Source organism: Podarcis bocagei, assembly GCF_964188305.1.
Source record: "Podarcis bocagei genome assembly, chromosome: 9".
Classification (NCBI taxonomy): domain Eukaryota; kingdom Metazoa; phylum Chordata; class Lepidosauria; order Squamata; family Lacertidae; genus Podarcis; species Podarcis bocagei.
The window spans coordinates 41,227,621-41,247,481 of record NC_138134.1 but is presented as its reverse complement, the minus strand read 5'-3'; the positions used below and the strand labels follow the sequence as shown (position 1 = coordinate 41,247,481).

The following is a 19,861-nucleotide window of genomic DNA, read 5'->3' as shown; positions in this document are numbered from 1 at the left end:
GCCCAGCCAGCAGCCAAACGAAGCCTCAAGCGGTGGTTCCCACAGCGCAGCAACCCGGCAAAGGGGATGCAGCAAGGGAAACCACCGTCACCTCTCCGCTGGGAAATGCTGAGCAAAGGCGAGTCCCCAGGCAATGCGGGCAATTTGATCGGCACAAGGCATGCAAGCTCCACCCTCCAGTCGTTCTTAGACTCCTTATTGGGTGAGCAACGCAGCCAGGCAACACAGTTGGAGCCTCCCTCCTCCCTGGCCTGCAGGGAGGGAGGGAGAGGAGCTACTTACTTTGACAGCTATGCTCTAGTCACTGAATCCCCCCCCCCCAAAAAAAATAAACCTACTGTGGAGCTGGAAGCAGGACTACCTGTTTCCTCATTGTATGAACCTTCAAAATCTGCATTGCAGGCAAGGTGATCTTTATTGTTTGTTCCTCCTACCTTTGGAATGTATCTATCTATATACAATTCAAGATAGGTAAATGCCCAGTAGACAAACTTGCATGTTATTTATTTAAAAAACAAACAATATGGAATGCACTAATATACTGAAAAGTATATAATTTTCTGATCATGATAATGTTGAAATTAATCTCTGGCAAAGCTGTAAGATCCTTAGGAAAGAACAAGGCAGCGATAACAACTGAAAATGGGAGGCATTGGTATTCTCCATGGTACCACAAATGTAACATGCATTTCACTTTGAGGAATATACAAGGTTATTTGCATGCTTCCATCTCAGAAAGAGGGAAGAGGCAAGGATGTCACAGTATTACAGTATATTTATAGATGTTTTATCAGGTGCAAGGAACCCAGCAACTTTTTTTCTTCAGATATATAGGCTATCATTATATAGCCCTGCAGTAAATACTAAATATATTTCCAAGCTCAAATTAAACGGCAGTTCCATCAAATGAATAGCAGAGTGGTGGAAATCAATCTTATCAGTTGTTTTTCTGTTCCAAAGACTACAAGAATGAATCACAGATTTGACATTCCTAAATTTATTGAATTGACTGCAATTTTGAAGCTGTTCTTCTGTCTGATTAGTCAGGAAACAGTTGTCTCAGAAGGGGGAGAGACATACTACTCTTATTTCACCAGAATCATAATGGCATACTTTCACAAATGAATATGTTTTTCTCAGTGCTTGAAAAAAATAGAAAATACTATTTTTTTTTTTAAGTCTCAGGATTGCTGGTAGTTCTGAAATTTGATTTAGTGGTTGTTCTTGCCCCGCTCACTTCATCACAGAGGAGATATCAGGTTCAGACCTCTGGTGCCCTTATGTTTCTCTGGACCAGGATGTTTGTCTAGCTTTTGCCAGTATTGATGTAGAGTTTCATCAGTCCTTTGTTTTCATGTAATGCATGCCGGTTCCGATTGTTAGAATCACAGATGAAAGATTTGGGTGTAAGAGTGCAGATCTATACACCTGGACTCTGATCCAGCACATTTTGGCAGAAATTGAAGAAGTGCTCGGCAGCGGCAGAGGAAGCCTCTTGGGCACCTGGGGCTGCATGCCCAGGGGTGGGGCGAACCGCCCATAGGGGCAGTATGGGGTGCATGGTGCCCATAGGGAGGGATCACTGTCGGCCCGCTGCCTTCCCCCCCCCCAGCTATAGGGCGGCTGAGGCCCCACAGTGCACCCCCATCCAGGGATGGGATTGGCGGCGCCCTTAGGGAAGGATGGGGTTCCTGGCCTTAGCTGCCCTACAGCTGCGGGGGGAGGCAGTGCCACCATTTTGTCACCCCATCAAGGTGACACCCAGGGTGGACTGCACCCCCCCCACCCCTTTCTACATCCTTGGTGTTCAGGATAGGTGGCTCTGGGTTGGGTATTTTCAACCTTTTCAACCTTGCCCAGAGGCCCACTCAAATCAAATTTGATTCAGAACCAACCTGAAACAAGCAGCTTCGCATTCTAGGCAACACACACCACATTAGCTCCTCGAAGATCAACGGCACTTCTAGCATGTCTGTTTTTGCCAACTCCAGAAAAAACCTCTCAGGGCTCTGTCTCTGCCCAAATTCAAACTGCAAAGCTGCCTTCTTTTTTCTGCTGATTAGTAATGCTAATATTAAGGGGATTTCCCCTATCTATATCACCTATAACTTGAGGGAAAGTGGGTATAGGCTGTTAGCCTCCCTCTAGCACCCATTTTTAGTATTCATAAAAGTGACCTCTAACACATTCTTAGCAACTGCCTTCCCTCCTTTCCAGCAATCCACTGGAAATAGGATAACAAAGGAAAGTAATGAATTATTCTGTTTAGGTAATCCCCTCCTTAAAGCTGTATTAATTTTAATAAAAGTATAATGTTGAATCTGGGATGTCGAACATCGTTGCATTTGCTAAGATGTTTTAAAAGCTAAATTTGATTTAGGGGAAAGCTCTACAATGCTTAGTTTATGATGTTTAATTCATTTCTAGAAAAATAGCTCAATTATTTTTCTAATCTTATTATAACTTTACTTCTCTCTCCCAGCAAGATAATCAATATTTGTCTTCACAAGTCATTCTCAACAAAGAAAGCCAGGAACTAAAGGAATTCATATTCTTCCCTTAAAACTACCTCTGAGACTGGCATTGCAGGATTCCGCTTTGAGTTTGCCTCAAAGACTGATTACCGGAGCAAATCTGATAAATGTATGGCTGCAACATGGTTTTTATGGTTTATAGTGAAAATCATTAACAGCCAAATGCCATGTGTAATTGACAAGGAAATCCACATACTGTATTACAAATAAAAAATAAATTTAGACAGAAGTGCCACCATATACAGCAGAGTAAATATACAAGCAGTATCTTCAGCACGATAGAAGCAAGACATAATTCTGAGTGTATGCAACTAGCAAACACACTGAAATCAGAATTGGGCTTTATAAGCAGCAGCTTCATGTTTGCTCCTCATCATTCCCCTCATAATACATGTCAAATTGCTCCTCCACTCTCCCCACAAGTGGCAATCAATGAATGGTAACCAGGCAAAAATCTCACACAGTTATATTCAGAGTTCCTGTAAGAGAAACTCCAGTCAGGGGACACTGCGGACAGAAGAAGAGTAGGAGGCCATTTTTTTACTGAGACCATTTTCCCCTCCCCCTCCAGGTGCCTGAGCCTTCCCAAAGTCTGCTCTGGAGAGTGGTGGGACCTTGCAGAACAGTATGGTAGGTGGTACAGCAGGCTTCAAGAGGAAAAAGGAGACCAGGAAAAAAAATCCCCTCCCTTCTCCTTCATCCAGTAAGAATGTCCACAGGAGCTCAGTCCCTTCTGCAAATGGGAGGAGCCCTTTTATACGGACAAGGGCAATTCTGGTTTCCACCCACAGTGTACTGATAATGCATCACTAGTTTTGTAATACTGGATATTACAAAGGAAGAGAAAACACAGTTCTTGCAATGTCTAATCCCTGTCTGAGACTTGCATTTCAAGTAATCAGACCAAATGCTCTCTCTGTAAATACAAAATAGAAATCTGTAAATAAAATCCAATTGCTTGTTGTACACACAACTGATGAAAGTTTACTGAAGTCATCAGAGCAGATTCAAGAAACACAAAAAGAAAGTCTGGAACTTGTGCCAGTGTTTTTTAAGTATCAAGAGTGGATCATATAACAAATGTCCGGTGCTATCTTTCCAAAAATGTTTACAGGGAGAGCAGTTGCTGTGCTACAGAAAGACTTTCTTTAATAGACTAATCTCTTTTCAAGGCAACTCCTGCAGTTCTCTTGTCAACTAGTTTAATAACCACTGTAACTCAAAAAGATACACTATCCAGTCATCTAGGGTGGAATTATCTATAACTACTTTCTGAAGAAAACCTTGCTGTCCACAAATGGTGTTAGTAAAAGCCCACCAGGCCAAGTTTAAGGGTGAGAGAGAAAGGAGTGAAGGTTCATGACTCTTGTTTTGAGAGACAAAAGACTATAAGAAGAGGCCTGTCGGATCAGGCCAGTAGTCCATCTAGTCCACAATCCTGTTCTCACAATGGCCAACTTGATGCCTATGGGAAGAAAGGATATTCTCCCCACCACTTCAACTAATGCTCCTTCCCCCACCCTGGTACTCTCCAGATTTACACAACAACTCTGATAAGCTCAGCCAGCATAGTCAATGTTCAGGAAAGGATGGGGTTCTAGTTAGCAACATATGGAAGGCACCAAGTTGGGGAAGGCTTTTCTAATGTTTATAACATTGCTACAACAAGTGGTCTCAAGGGGTCTGGGATCTGTTGTTTTCCCAAAATGCCTGCCATCCATAATAAGACTTACAATGAGAGCCAGAGAACTATTGGGAGGAATTGCTGTCATTTCAGAATCTGTAATCCAAGGTGGGAAATTATGCAGTTCAGAAGCATCCCTAATGAGGAATTTGCTTCAAATAAAGCTCATTTTATAATTTTAATTGTGGGGGCAGCATTCTTTGTTTAAATTATGTAAAGAAAATGCAGCAAAACACTTCTAGCAAATTAGTTGCTCCTGAGGTACTATAATACCTATCTCCTCCCAGTATTAATCCACATCGCACAACAAATTTATAACTGCTATATCATCACTCTTATGAAAAGAAATACAAACATTAAATTAATGGAATGAGGTGGAAGAAAACATACAGCTCAGTCCTAGTTTAGAATGCCTTTAATATGAAATTAAATTGTAAGGCTGTGACAGAAGCACCTCCATGAGTGAGAAGCCACTACTGAGAAAGGCTTGTCACAGGTCAGCACCAGCCATGCAGCTCTTAATGCGGGCTGCCTGAGTTTATTATGATACTGCTATTCTCTGTCATTTTCTCTGAACTGTAGGCCCAGTCACGAAATTAAAAGACGCCTGCTTCTTGGGAGAAAAGCAATGACAAACCTAGACAGCATCCCAAAAAGCAGAGACATCACCTTGCCAACAAAGGTCCGTATAGTTAAAGCCATGGTTTTCCCAGTAGTGATGTATGGAAGTGAGAGCTGGACTATAAAGCCTGATCGCCAAAGAATTAATGCTTTTGAATTATGGTGCTGGAGGAGACTCTTGAGAGTCCCATGGACTGAAAGACGATCAAACCTATCCATTCTTAAGGAAATCAGCCCTGAGTGCTCACTGGAAGGACAGATCGTGAAGCTGAGGCTCCAATACTTTGGCCACCTCATGAGAAGAGAAGACTCCCTGGAAAAGACCCTGATGTTGGGAAAGATTGAGGGCACAAGGAGAAGGGGATGACAGACGATGAGATGGTTGGACAGTGTTCGCGAAGCTACCAGCATGAGTTTGACCAAACTGCGGGAGGCAGTGGAAGACAGGAGTGCCTGGCGTGCTCTGGTCCATGGGGTCATGAAGAGTCGGACACCTCTAAACGACTAAACAACAACATAGTTTCCAAGCATTCTTCAAAATGCAGGCAATCAAGGACACCTTGCAAAAACCCAACATGGATTGTCATGTTAACAAAGAATGTGTGATAAAGGCCAGATCTCCATACAAGGGTGCATACTTACTGAAAAGTTATGGGGAGGGTCATTTAAAAAAAAACAGCCAACATCAACCTTTCATTGTTTTAATTATTGTCGTTTTACATTGCTTTCTTGTGAGATGCTTTGTGGGTTCGGAAAGTGGCACAGAAATACTTGCATAAAACAATAAGTAACTCACCCATTGCATGTTTTAGACCACCAAAACATATTGCAAAGGAATTAGGGCTTTGCTGCACTACAAAGCATGACCTGTACACAGGTGACTAGCCACCACAGTGATATGCTCTTTTTGTGCCCTGGCCACCTTCTAAAATCCAGCTTTATGCATCATACATGGAAGGTGTGGAGATCTTCAGAACAAATGCTCTTCTGCATGATTCCCTCTTACAGTAAAAATTTAAAAGTTTGCCCCAACTCCTCTGCTAACTGAAATTCAAATATTTATAAAGATATACTATCCTTTAAACAAATTCGAGAAACTGCTTGTCCCCTTCTGTCTCCAGGAAGTGATTTTGCTGAAAAGCCTGTAAAATACTAACTGCATCTAAACAGACTACATCAATTTCTAATCAAAACAGAAGTATGAATACAGATGTAGATACAACACTACTAGAAAAACCTTTGAATATTCAGAGCCTGATTTTATATATAAAATCTTACCTAAATATTTGTAACCATCTTCCCCATCGACTATTGGCTTCAGCCAGGTTGACCTGGGAGCAGCTGCAGTTATAAGCTTGAGACCACGAGGTGGATACAACATGAAGGTCATTTCAACTGCTTGAGACTTACTGATGCTCTTTATTTTTGAATCAGCACCTGAAAAGTGTAAAAGGCTACTTTGTGAAAGCAGTATTTTCAGAGTGTTCAAAGCATAATTAATTTTTAAAACTCACTGACACATAATAGCTACATGGGTTTGAAAAGGGGAGTAGCATAAAAGGCATGTTCATGGAGAATAGGTCAAGCAATAGCTAACTCTTAGTCCTGACTGGCTACAAGGATATTCCAGATTTAAAGCTATAGGGTCGTATCTAACATAGTACTATGTGAACATTCCATCAATACAAGGATTTCCTCTTGCTTAGTGGCATTTTTTGCTCCCTCTCCTGCTGTTGCACATTTCCTAAATCTGTTCTATGAGCATTCCCCCAATGCTCTGGAGAAGATTGAGGGTGGGATGCAGAGCATGCAGTGGAGGAGGAGATGGGGGAAAGTTCGGTTAAAACAAGCAAAACCCCTTGAACTGATGGCAGTTGGGTACCACCCTTCGATTTAAGGCTCCAAATACCAGCTGCTAGGGAGAAATAGCAGAAGGGAGCTATTGCCATTTTGTTTATTTGCAAAACTAAATGTACTGTTCTCCTTCTATGTGCTTGGCATGGCAGTAATTCGGGATCTAGTTGGGATGATGGCAACAGAGGCATCACTGACACCCAAAATCACATCCTCAAATTCCAGCATTGATGGCACTAAACTTGAATCTCAGGCAGAGGAGATTTTGTTTATACTACTTTTTGCAGTTCAAAAACTGCTCAGAGCAGACACAGCTAGTTCTAAACAGCAGCTAACAACAATTAACATGCAACAGTTATTTTTTTAAAAAAAAACAACAACCCTACAATAATATTGCAGTAAGAAGACAGGATGAAGGGCAACAAAATCTGTATTGTCCTTTATAAGCCTGGGCCTTATAAAAAGCTAAATATAAATTATATAGATAAATAAATATAGCTTATTTAAAAGAGCAGAAGATGTTTTAAGGGTCAGAGCTGGGATAAAGTCTGTGATTTAGAGTTTGTAGCTGAAGTGTGAGTTTAATAGACAGGCTCTGGTGCTTGCTGAAATAATACGGTTTTCTGAGGTTCATGTTCACTGGTTAGTATGTTTGCCACTAATGGTCAGTAGCAGTTTTGTTCTTCTAATGGGTGTCTCCTCAGTTGCATGGGGCTTTAGACAGAGTGCGTGTTCACAGTGGAGACAATGGCTTGTAAAATGTAAAAGCGCTGAGGTTTTAAACGTTTTTTTGAGTAAAACCTTGACCATCTGTTAATGAACATTCCGTGTGTTTCCATAGTTTGACAGCATGCATAACAATTTATTTCCCTGATTTGCATTTTTAGATTTCCTCAATGCACTTTTCTTTACATTTTATATGGTTTGGTGGTTTCAAGAGGCGATAACAATGTTGTCCAATTATTGTTATTCTTATCTTTGTTTATAGCTCCTGGTGAAGGAGTTTCAACTAACTCTGCAATGTGTGAGCCAAACAAGCACCCCATTACATTAAGCACCAGAACCTGTCTGCTCGCTAGTCTACTTCAGGGGGTTGGACTCGATGGCCCTTGTGGTCTCTTCCAACTCTATGATTCTATGATTCTACTGACCCTGGTGCTTTTCCCATCTTCCTGCTCACCTCCATCCCCATCTGTGAGCCAGAAATCATGGCTAAGTGTCAGCAGCAGATAGCGAGGTAAACTGAGGCAGGACATTCTGTAACTGTGATTTCTACTCCTTGCATTATGCCAGAAACCATTTTTCATGGAATAGGATGTTCCCAACTGTGGTGTTTGTATGCAGCCCCCGGTCGTCTCACAGGCTATTGACCCGTACACCACTAATCCGCTGCCACCATACCAAGTTTTCCCCAGTAAATCACTTAGTCTCAGTCAGGTTCTCAAGTTAACAATGAAGATTGTATTTTATTGCAAACACAAATAAACTTTAAATGCATTCAAAACACTGTTACCCTCTTAGTCTTATTTTATCCTGTCTCTAACTCTTCTACGTCCCCTCACACAAGAACCAACTGCACTAACTGTCTCCCTATTTCCATCTGTCTGCCAACTGCTTTCCCAACTGCTTTTTCCCAACTGTCTAAACCTCTGACTAAGCCTTTTAAAAACAGGTAGACTCCGCCTCTGGCTTTTCTATTGGTCTACCTATTAACCCTTTCTCTCCCCCTGTACAGACATTTCCAAAAGAACGGGCAAACGCCATACCGACCCTCACAGAACATTTGCATCATGTGACCTGCCCTGTGCCCCCTAACACAGCTTGCTGTCCTTAGGCAGATGTCTCATCGTGACTGGTGGAGTAAGATTTAACTGCTACTCCAGTCTGCCTATGGAATGGGGCGCAAAATACATTGGGCCAACCCTAAATACGTCAAGTACTAAAAGGATTTTCAGCCATTCCACTATGACTAATCAGAATTGCCTTAGGAACAATTTCCAGAGACAATTTGGGGAGATCCAACCATACATTTAAAGTATGTACAACCCACATTTAAAACACACAACTTTCCCCAAAGAAGCTAGGGGAATACATAGCTACAGTTCCCAGCACCATTACTAAAAGACAGTTCCCAGGATTCTCTGGTGAAAGTCATGTGCATTAAATGTGGGTTGGATGTGTTTTAAATGTATGGTGTGGATCTGCCCTAAATGTGCCATGCCATGCAATCAGCTCTGTTCATAAATATGAACTTCTGACTTACCCTTTCCTTCTCAGATTCCTTCTCTGTTTTAACAAAACTAAGCTGTTTTTGAATTTACGTCCAAAAGTTTTGGTCTCAATTGGTAGTCAAACTAGTTTTAAGAACTCCCAAATATAAACTTTGAAAATTTGTTATCACTAAAACAGAGGGTTCATTTACTTCGACATGAAAAAAGTGAATGTCATGCATTTTTGTCATGTCATTTTTATTGAACACTTCTGTTCATTAGTAATAAAAATTATAAACAGAGCAATTCATTCATCAAAGTGAAAAATTTTGTGCTCATATACCAAGAAAAGGGGAGCCAAAATAGACTGTCCTAATTCCTAAATTAATGGAGCATCTGTTGCTTGGTTACAATGTTTTCTACTTAAGCAGGAATATAATAACTGCAAGCGTATTAATGAAGACTCAGAAGGTCAGCATTAACAGCTGAAAGGTGAAAATGCTAGCAAAAAAAATTATTCAAATGCAGGTCAGCAAGGGGTTGTGATTTAAGAAAATAAATAAAAAGTTAGAACTTCCAATTTGGAAGTGCCATTCATGAAGCCCTATTCTTCTGTCACAATATAATCCCCTTTATGATCCTGTAACAGAAGGGAAGGGATGATATAGCAATATGTGAGCATGTTATGCAATAGCTGCTCCTCCCAAACTCTGTGAAGTGTCAGTGAAGCTGCTGTAACTTCATAGCATTGCAATTTGGGCTGAACTGAATAACTGAAAGGCTCCTCTAGCACCTGAGGAACCTCTAGCTCACAGGCCTAATTAGGTGGCAGGAGATGTCCTTATTTGGACCATGAGTACATTTTCCGCCCCACACCAGACATCACATATAGGAGACTTATAATGTGCTCTCATTTTTTTCTTGCCAAGTGGGGATTATATTTGGTGTCTTTTAAATCTGGTGTTAATTGCAAGACCTGCTAGGATTGGTTCCCACTCAGGAGGGCTTGATGACCATGTACCAAGTGTCATGAGTCTCATGGAGAGGTCATTTGGTGGGGGGTTGTTAGATCCTGAGGAGGAACTGTAGGAGATTGGGGAGCTACAGCTGGATCACCTTAGGAAGGGTCCTAGCAAGGTACAAGAAGTGAACTCGGGACCCCAAGAAGCATCTGAGCCTGGAGAGGGAGACAGTAGTCTAGAGGGCAGAGAGCTGGACCCAAGGGAGGGACCAAGTGGGTTGGCAGAGAAGTGGCCATCCAAATGACATTAAGCCTGACTGCTATGGAGCCATCTGAGGTACTTCCTCCTTTCAATGAGGAGCTCCCACCTTCTGAGATGCAGAGAGAAACCAGGAGAAAATGTGGCGGCTGGAGGGCAGTATATGGAATAAACACCCTGTAAGTCTTGGATGGAAGTAAGTGGGCCACCTCTGTAATGTTAAAAACGGTTGCCTCCCCTCTGCAGAACACCAAACACAAAATATATTTTCCCATACAGTACTAGTGCAAGGAAGGTGCTATCTATCCCATAGGATCAGCCTTTTTATTTTCTAAGCAATGGGATAAGATAGATGTGGGTGAGTGATATTGGAAAATCAATTTCTAAAAAAATATTTTTTAAAATTGGCATTGTTATAATGAGGCTGTTATAGGAATGTTATTGGAAAACCAATAAAAATATTCAGTAAAGATAGCTGTGGGTGACCTGCATGTGGAGAGTTTTAAACTCTGTTGAAATTAATAAAAGTAATACATTACTATTTCAACCCATGTTCCCAATCACCTTTTTGTGTGTGTGTGTTCCTATTGCAGCTAATCAATGCAATAATCAATCCAATCCAGTGATCAATTTTCAACTCTCTCTCCAAACCACATGAACTTTGAGTTTTGAGCAAAAACTGAATTACCTTGCCATGCTTGAGTAAGTCATGTGATAGTCGCAAGAAAATAGACAAAATCCAGGGGGAATTTAATTCCAGGTTCTAATATCTAGGAGCAGCCATACTACCAAAACCACTAGCTGAAATTCTGAAACTACTAAAGCACAGCTAAGAGTCCTGGGGTGGGGGTTGGAAGATAAATAATATAATCTATCTGAAATAAGCCCAAAACAGAATGAAAATGCATAAACTGCCTGATCTATTACACTATAAAGCAGTATATAGGAATCATGATGAAAGATAGTTGACACATGAACTAAAGCTTACCAGAAGGGGGGAAATGCTTTTCTAAAGGCCCACTCTGACAACTCTGTCTCCACATGACAGCCAGGAATTTATATTCATGTTAATGTAGGAAGTCTTTCAAAATAAATTGTGGTGATTCCTCTTGCAAATAGGAGCCCCAATCCAAAGGACCATAATGAAGATGACACACTCACAGATTTTTGCTTAGCTAAAATCCCACTGATTAGCTAATCCTAGTTACATAATCCATAATAATATATTGTCTTCCCCAAAATAATGTCTGCTAAGTCATTTCTAGAGCTGTGAGCAAATGGCCTCTCATAATTCTTCATGTCATTTGTGGATTGAGAAATGGAAAGCACCACTGAAGACTTTCCATATTTAAAAAAAGCAAAGAAGCAGAATGCACTTAGAGAATATGCACCTAAGCATTTGGTTATAGCAAACATAAGAGCAAATCAAGAAAATCTCCCACAAATGTTAATTCTGTGGCCAGGGCAGCTGTTTACCAGCTCCATCTGGTACGCAGGCTGAGACCCTACCTGCCCGCAGACTGTCTTGCCAGAGTGGTTCATGCTTTAGTTATCTCCCGCTTGGACTACTGCAATGTGCTCTACGTGGGGCTACCTTTGAAGGTAACTTGGAAACTGCAATTAATACAGCTTGACTGGTGACTGGGAATAGCTGTCGAGACCGTATAACTCTGGTCCTGAAAGATCTTCATTGGCTCCCAGTATGTTTAAAGCCCTAAACGGCCTCGGTCCTGTATACCTGAAGGAGAGTCTCCACCCCCATCGTTCAGCCCAGACACTGAGATCCAGCGCTGAGGGCCTTCTGGCGGTTCCCTCGCTGCCAGAAGAGAGGTTACAGGGAACCAGGCAGAGGGCCTTCTCGGTAGTGATGCCTGCCCTGTGGAACGCCCTCCCAGCAGATGTCAAGGCAATAAACAACTATTTTACTTTTAAACGACAACTGAAGGTGGTCCTGTTTAGGGAATTTTTTTATATTCGGTTGGAAGCCACCCAGAGTGGCTGGGGAAACCCAGCCGGATGGGCGGGGTATAAATAAATTATTATTATTATTATTATTATTATTATTATTATTATTATTATTATTATTATTATTTTATTTAAATGCACAATCCATAACATATGAACAAATAAACACTAAGTCAACAAAATGGTGGGCAGTATTTAGAGAGCATTCTGAAAAATGACTTCCTTTGGTGGGTGAGGAAAAAAGAAAAATGTCAGGGGGAAAGTGCCTTCTAGGAAATTTCAGCTCAGCTGTAGTTTTCTCTAAAAACTTCTCAATGGTTCTCCCCTCACCCTTGTCTCATGGGATGTATAACCAAATAAGTTCAAAGGCATTACTGTCAAGGCTCCTGGCTGACTGCTGGTTAATAGCACTGAATAGTCAGCTGACAGGAGCTAATTGTTAGTTAGGAAACAGAACTTGGTCCAAGTGACATCGCTGCAGCTGAGGAAGGAGCAGGTGTGAATGTGTGCATTTACATAGAGAGGGAATGCTGTGAGTTGGCTGAAGACACCTTGAGAGTGCAGAGCCTCTATGTATGTTCTAATTGTACATGTTCAAATAAACTGAATATTAAAGAACATGCCAGTTCTGTCCCTATTTTCCTTACTTTAGAATGACATTGATCGACAGAAGCTACACATGTTTGATGACTGCAAACTTGGCGATAAATCAAATGACCAAAGTATTCCCCTCCCTTCAGTTGTTTGGACTGCAGCAAAAGATGGATGACATGAGAGTGATTTTCTCATTCTTCTGAAAGCTGTTACCTAGGACATCTGTTAATCTTCCAATTATGCAAAAGATCATGAGTCTTATGGGGGAGGGGAGAAAGCAAAACGTAGGGAGGGTAAAAGCACAAGAGAATCCATGAATGAATTACTTGAATCCGTGAATGAACGAAGAAGCGGCTATTGCTTAGAGATAAATGTCAAATAGATGCTGCAGTTCTGCATAAAGATCACAAAATTTTGTGCATCTCAGTCTTTGAATTAGGACCTATCCAGGAGCAGCAATTATAGTGCTATAGATGCTCTTTCCTATGAAGCAGAATTGTGGCAGACTAGCCACACAACCAATCACAATGCTGTTTTCTGGAGGCTGTCTGTGCTTTCTTCCACCCACGCCAATGGTGAGATGTATTCAGATTGAAAAACTCTCTGTGCCTTTATTCACACCCCTTCCATTCGTACATTCCACCAACCAGTAAATGCTGGAGTTATGAGTATGTGTACAGGTCACTGACAACCCCTGGGAGGGGGAATGGGGGCAGGCTATATAACATCTGGTATTCTGGAAAGTAGACCCTGAGGGAGATTAGAAGAATAGATAGCAGGAACATTCATTCATTCATTCATTCATTCATTCATTTTAATGTCCTTCACCCAAAGATCACAGGGCGGTTCACAACCTAAAAATACAAAATGAGAACACAAAATACATAATAAAATGAAAACAAAAATAAACCAATAACCCTCACACACACAAAAAAAAACATTTAAATGGCTATAGAATGTTAATCATCCAAAGGCCTGGTTATAGAGAAATGTTTTTGCCTTATGCCTAAAGAACTACTTGAGGTAACTGTGTTGGTCTGAACCATCTGTCATGTTAGAGACCACAGTGAAGAGCCACCTGTCAAAAAAGACAACATAATGGCTCAAAGTGGATGTCACTCAGCATACGCACCACTCACTCTACCTGCCACACATAAAAGCAGTAAATCGTGCAAAACAATGAACATGTTGCTGAACCAGTCCATATATTTCACAAATGTCAGAATTTCTGTGACAGAAAACAGCACTTTGAATTATGAATGTAATATTCCATAATAGTGTCAGAGTGAAAACGACGCCATGTGGAAGCATCTAGAAAAATCCAGGGGGAGCCAGACAGCAACTATAGTACTGTACTACCAAAGGTATGTATGGAAGGGCCAAAGACCTCCCTATAATAAAGGAATGTATTTAAACCACTGGGATTTTAAACAAAGGCCTGCTGTGCCTCTGGCCTCTTTGGGGCTTCCTCCACCCCCACTGACATCCTCTTCAGGCTCTGTATAGCTACTATGGGACTGTACACAGATAGTATGTTACTGGAGCTTAGCCAAAGAGAGAGAGAGAGAGAGAGAGAGAGAGAGAGAGAAGGAGACTCCCAGTTGAAGTCATTTAAATATATGTTGCTAGCAGTACTGTAGTTGAAATATATATAAAAATTAAAAATTGTCCAATAGCACTTTAGAGACCAACTAAGTTTGTTCTTGGTATAAGCTTTTGTGTGCATGCACCCTTCTTCAGATACCAGGCATGCACACGAAAGCTTATACTAAGAACAAACTTAGTTGGTCTCTAAAGTGCTACTGTCAATTTTTTATTTTTATATATATTTCAACTGTGTCAGATCAACACCTGAAGCAGTACTATAGGTAACTGGGGAACAGCAGCAGAAAGTAAAGATGATAAAAAGAAAAGGATCAGCTAATGACAGAGAGGTCATGACCATGCAAATGTTTAACATATTATACCTTTGATGACTGATTTACTTTCATTTCCTCGGATTGGCAGAAGCAGTAGGTTTCTATGTCTTATGGAAATCAAATATATGCCTAACTACCAGACAGCTGGTCATTTATTTATTTAAACTATTTTACCATCCATTTATGGAAAGTATGAGTATTTTCAGAATCCAAGATTACCATGGGAACGAAAAATTTTGAATCCCTAAGGGTTGAAAAAAAATGGTTATGAAATATGGATGGCTAAGTATCCAAGTCTACAATAGCTCTAGTTTTATGAAAGTGTTGAAAATTGCCTTTTCAATACAGTGTTCTCTCTAACTATATTTGTCACGATGTTTGTGGTCATGCTAAGCTACAAAAAACCTGATACAAACTCCACAGAATAACCTGTGAATCATCACTTCCTTTACTACTACTTCTATAATGCTTATCGAGAAAGATGACTACTTTCATTTAAGATTCCACGAAAGAAAAGGAGAATGCATTGGAGCTACATGAACTCTGAAGGTGTTGCTTGAGGAAAGACTGAAGAAGCTTTCTGAAGCAAAATGTTGGAAAACAGAAATGTGCATGGGAATCATTCCCTGAACAATTTGGTACTGGGATTCCAAAGAATTTATAAGCTTGGATTTCCCTCCACTAATAAAAGCAGTGCTTTTTGTCTATATAAAAAAAGTTTAGGGGTACTCTCATTTTCCTAATATTGAAATACTGCCCCTCAATGAGGCCAAACTTAGATTCACAAAATGTTTAAGGGTATGCGTACCCCCAGAAAAAAGCAATGAATAAAAGCATTTGTGTTCTTTAAAAAGCATAGAAGAAAATTACCAGGAAGCTGACTGTGAACCTCTACTTACCTGGGAGTAAGCGCCATTAAATAGGATTTATATGTCTACATATTATGGGTTCTGTGATATAACAATCATGATATTAGCATTACACTGACATCCAATATTGTCAGAAACCGCATTACATAAATATTTTCTTTTGCTGGTGGGTTTTGTCTACAGCACACAAAATTTGTTAGTTTCATCATCCAACTAAATGCCATAATTTTTGTAATGATTCTGTAGGAACCATTAACAGACTTCCATTTTGAAACAGTATTTTTGTATTGTTAAATTGCAACAAGGAGAAGACCATGATGGGGTGGTCCAGAAAACAAAGAAATCTTTTAATCAAGAATATAGACTGTTCTGAGTTACTTCTGCTTCATTTTCCTAACCCACACCTCCACCCACCTAATGCAATATAAGGAGGCCACTGACGGAAAGCAGAGCTCAATCATCTTAACAGTTGGATTCACCATGGCTGTGATCTGATCTATTTTTTTCTGCAGCTTAACTTGAGTCGAAAATGTCCCACAGAACTGTAATTTCCTTCACTTTGACTGTGTGGGGAAGTAGGATGTTGCACCAATGCATTGCAATTCCTTATTTCATTACATAATAAAATACTTCAAAAGCAGCACTTTTGGAGCTGTTAGGCATTTATTTACCATGGTGGGTTAATCTTGTTCAGGGAGGTATAGCAGCTCAATAATGAGCGCTACAGTATATAAGCTAATTGCAAGGATAAAACCAAATGAATAATTACTTAACTCCAGAATGGGGCCTGAGGGAGTTCTTCTTTAATAAAGGTTTAACTCACCAGTGATAATGAATGCAATCTCACATACTACTGAATAACACTATTAGCATAATGGCTGAGATACAAGGACTATAATTAGAACTTAACAGAAATGTTAATTACCCACCAGTAGGGTACTGAATGGAAAGGGAATTTTTTATCCCTACCCATAAAATGGACTTGTAGGAGACTAGTTTAATTATTCATGCCTTCATTTACCTATTCACCAAACCAGAAGATTAGCAGGTAAAATAGCTTCTAGGTTATTTTTCCAAATAGAAAAACCAATAAAAACTTCATTTTAAAAAATAAAGTTGAATTTTTGGTTTTAGGTACTGTTGCGGCCTTAACAGCTGGAGGCCAAGAGTAGGGGTCTATATTAGGTACCCCTGCCCATACAGGCCAGTCGTGTCCGACTCTAGGGTTGTGCGCCCATCTCACTTAAGAGGCCGGGGGCCAGCGCTGTGTGGAGACACTTCCGGGTCACGTGGCCAGTGTGACGAAGCTGCTCTGGCGAGCCAGCACCAGCGCAGCACACGGAAACGCCGTTCACCTTCCCGCTATAAAGCGGTACCTATTTATCTACTTGCAGTTAAGGATGTTTTCGAACTGCTAGGTGGGCAGGAGCTGGGACCGAAAGACGGGAGCTCACCCCACCATGGGGATTCAAACTGCCGACCATGCGATCGGCAAGCCCTAGGCACTGAGGTTTTACCCACAGCGCCCCCCCTGTCCCAGAATCATAGAATCATAGAGTTGGAATAGACCACAAGGGCCATCGAGTCCAACCCCCTGCCAAGCAGGAAACACCATCAGAGCACTCCTGACATATGGTTGTCAAGCCTCTGCTTAAAGACCTGCAAAGTAGGAGACTCCACCACACTCCTTGGCAGCAAATTCCACTGTCGAACAGCTCTTACTGTCAGGAAGTTCTTCCTAATGTTTAGGTGGAATCTTCTTTCTTGTAGTTTGGATCCATTGCTCCGTGTCCGCTTCTCTGGAGCAGCAGAAAACAACCTTTCTCCCTCCTCTATATGACATCCTTTTATATATTTGAACATGGCTATCATATCAGCCCTTAACCTCCTCTTCTCCAGGCTAAACATGCCCAGCTCCCTTAGCCGTTCCTCATAAGGCATCGTTTCCAGGCCTTTGACCATTTTGGTTGCCCTCCTCTGGACACGTTCCAGTTTGTCAGTGTCCTTCTTGAACTGTGGTGCCCAGAACTGGACACAGTACTCCAGGTGAGGTCTGACCAGAGCAGAATACAGTGGCACTATTACTTCCCTTGATCTAGATGCTATACTCCTATTGATGCAGCCCAGAATTACATTGGCTTTTTTAGCTGCCACGTCACACTGTTGGCTCATGTCAAGTTTGTGGTCAACTAAGACTCCTACATCCTTTTCACATGTACTGCTCTCAAGCCAGGTGTCACCCATCTTGTATTTGTGCCTCTCATTTTTTTGCCCAAGTGCAATACTTTACATTTCTCCCTGTTAAAGTTCATCTTGTTTGTTTTGGCCCAGTTCTCTAATCTGTCAAGGTCGTTTTGAAGTGTGATTCTGTCCTCTGGGGTGTTAGCCACCCCTCCCAGTTTGGTGTCATCTGCAAATTTGATCAGGATGCCCTTGAGTCCATCATCCAAGTCGTTGATAAAGATGTTGAATAAGACCGGGCCCAAGACAGAACCCTGTGGCACCCCACTAGTCATTCTTCTCCAGGATGAAGAGGAACCATTGATGAGCACCCTTTGGGTACGGTCAGTCAGCCAGTTACAAATCCACTGAGTGGTAGCATAGTCAAGACCGCATTTTACCAGCTTCTTTACAAGAATATCATGGGGCACTTTGTCGAATGCCTTGCTGAAATCAAGGTAGGCTACATCCACTGCGTTTCCTTCATCTACCAGGCTTGTAAGTCTGTCAAAAAACGAGATCAGGTTAGTCTGACATGACTTATTTTTCAGAAATCCATGCTGACTATTGGTGATCACAGCATTCCTTTCTAGGTGCTCACAGACTGTTTGCTTAATGATCTGCTCCAGAATCTTCCCTGGTATTGATGTCAGACTGACTGGGCGATAATTATTTGGGTCCTCTCTTTTCCCCTTTTTGAAAATAGGGACAACATTTGCCCTCCTCCAGTCTGCCGGGACTTCGCCTGTTCTCCAGGAATTCTCAAAGCAGACTGCCAGTGGTTCTGAGATCACATCTGCCAGTTCTTTTAATACTCTTGGATGCAGTTCACCTGGCCCTGGAGACTTGAATACATCTAAACTAGCCAAGTATTCTTGTACTATCTCCTTAGTTATTCTGGGCTGTGTTTCCTTTGCTGAATCATTTGCTCCAAATTCTTCAGGTCGGGCATTGTTTTCTTTATCGGAGAAGACTGAGGCAAAGAAGGCATTGAGGAGTTCAGCCCTTTCTGTGTCCCCTGTTTGCATTTCACCATCTTCTCCTCTGAGTGACCCCACTGTTTCTTTGTTCTTCCTTTTGCTACGGACATACCCGTAAAAGCCTTTTTTGTTGCTTTTAACCTCTCTAGCAAGCCTGAGTTCATTCTGTGCTTTAGCTTTTCTGACTTTGTGTCTACATGTGCTGGCTATTTGTTTGAATTCCTCTTTGGTGGTTTCCCCCCTTTTCCATTTTTTGTACACATCCTTTTTTAATCTTAACTCAGTTAAAAGTTCTTTAGATAGCCACCCTGGCTTCTTTAGGCACCTTCCATGTTTCCGTCTCATTGGTATTGCCTGAAGTTGTGCTTTTACTATCTCCCTCTTAACAAACTCCCAGCCATCATGAACTCCCTTTCCTTTTAGTATTACTGTCCATGGGCTCTCACCCAGCACTTCCCTAAGTTTTATGAAGTCGGCTTTCTTAAAGTCAAGAAATTGAGTCCTAGTATGCTTGGCTGCTCTTTTCCGCTGTATAGTAAACTTCAGAAGAGCATGATCACTCGCGCCTAATGATCCTTCCACTTCTACCCCACTAACCAGGTCATCAACACTGGTTAGGACCAGATCTAAAATGGCTGTTCCTCTTGTTGCTTCTCCCACTTTCTGGACAATGAAGTTGTCTGCAAGGCCAGTGAGGAATCTGTTTGACCTTATGCTCTTGGCTGAGTTTGACATCCAACAAATATCCGGGTAATTGAAGTCCCCCATTACTACTATCTCCCTTCCTTTTGCATGCTTGGCCATCTGTTCCAGGAAGGCATCATCTATGTCCTCCGTTTGGCTTGGGGATCTATAGTAAACTCCCACAATGAGGTCTCTGTTATTCTTCTCTCCCTTAATTTTGACCCAAATGCTCTCACTTTGGCTTTGAGGTTCTAAATCTTGGATCTCTTCACAGGTATACACATCCCTGACATATAACGCCACTCCTCCTCCTTTCTTGTCTGGTCTGTTTCTCTGAAATAGATTGTATCCCTCCATTATTACATTCCAATCGTGGGACTTATCCCACCAGGTTTCAGTGATGCCTATTATGTCATATTTAGTTTGCTGTACCAAGAGCTCAAGCTCATCTTGTTTATTTCCCATGCTTTGCGCATTAGTGTACAGACATTGAAGTCCATTAATCAT

General features: G+C 41.3%; 1 protein-coding gene across 3 annotated transcripts in view; it reads right to left on the bottom strand.

The window, feature by feature from the left end:
* IQCM (IQ motif containing M) overlaps positions 1–19,861 on the bottom strand; it is a 91,935-nt gene that overhangs the window by 17,579 nt on the left and 54,495 nt on the right. For all 3 annotated transcript variants that reach the window (XM_081208431.1, XM_081208433.1, XM_081208432.1), the window contains exon 11: positions 6,118–6,276. In XM_081208431.1, coding sequence (XP_081064557.1) covers positions 6,118–6,276 — 159 coding nt within the window. The remainder of the gene's footprint in view (positions 1–6,117; positions 6,277–19,861) is intronic.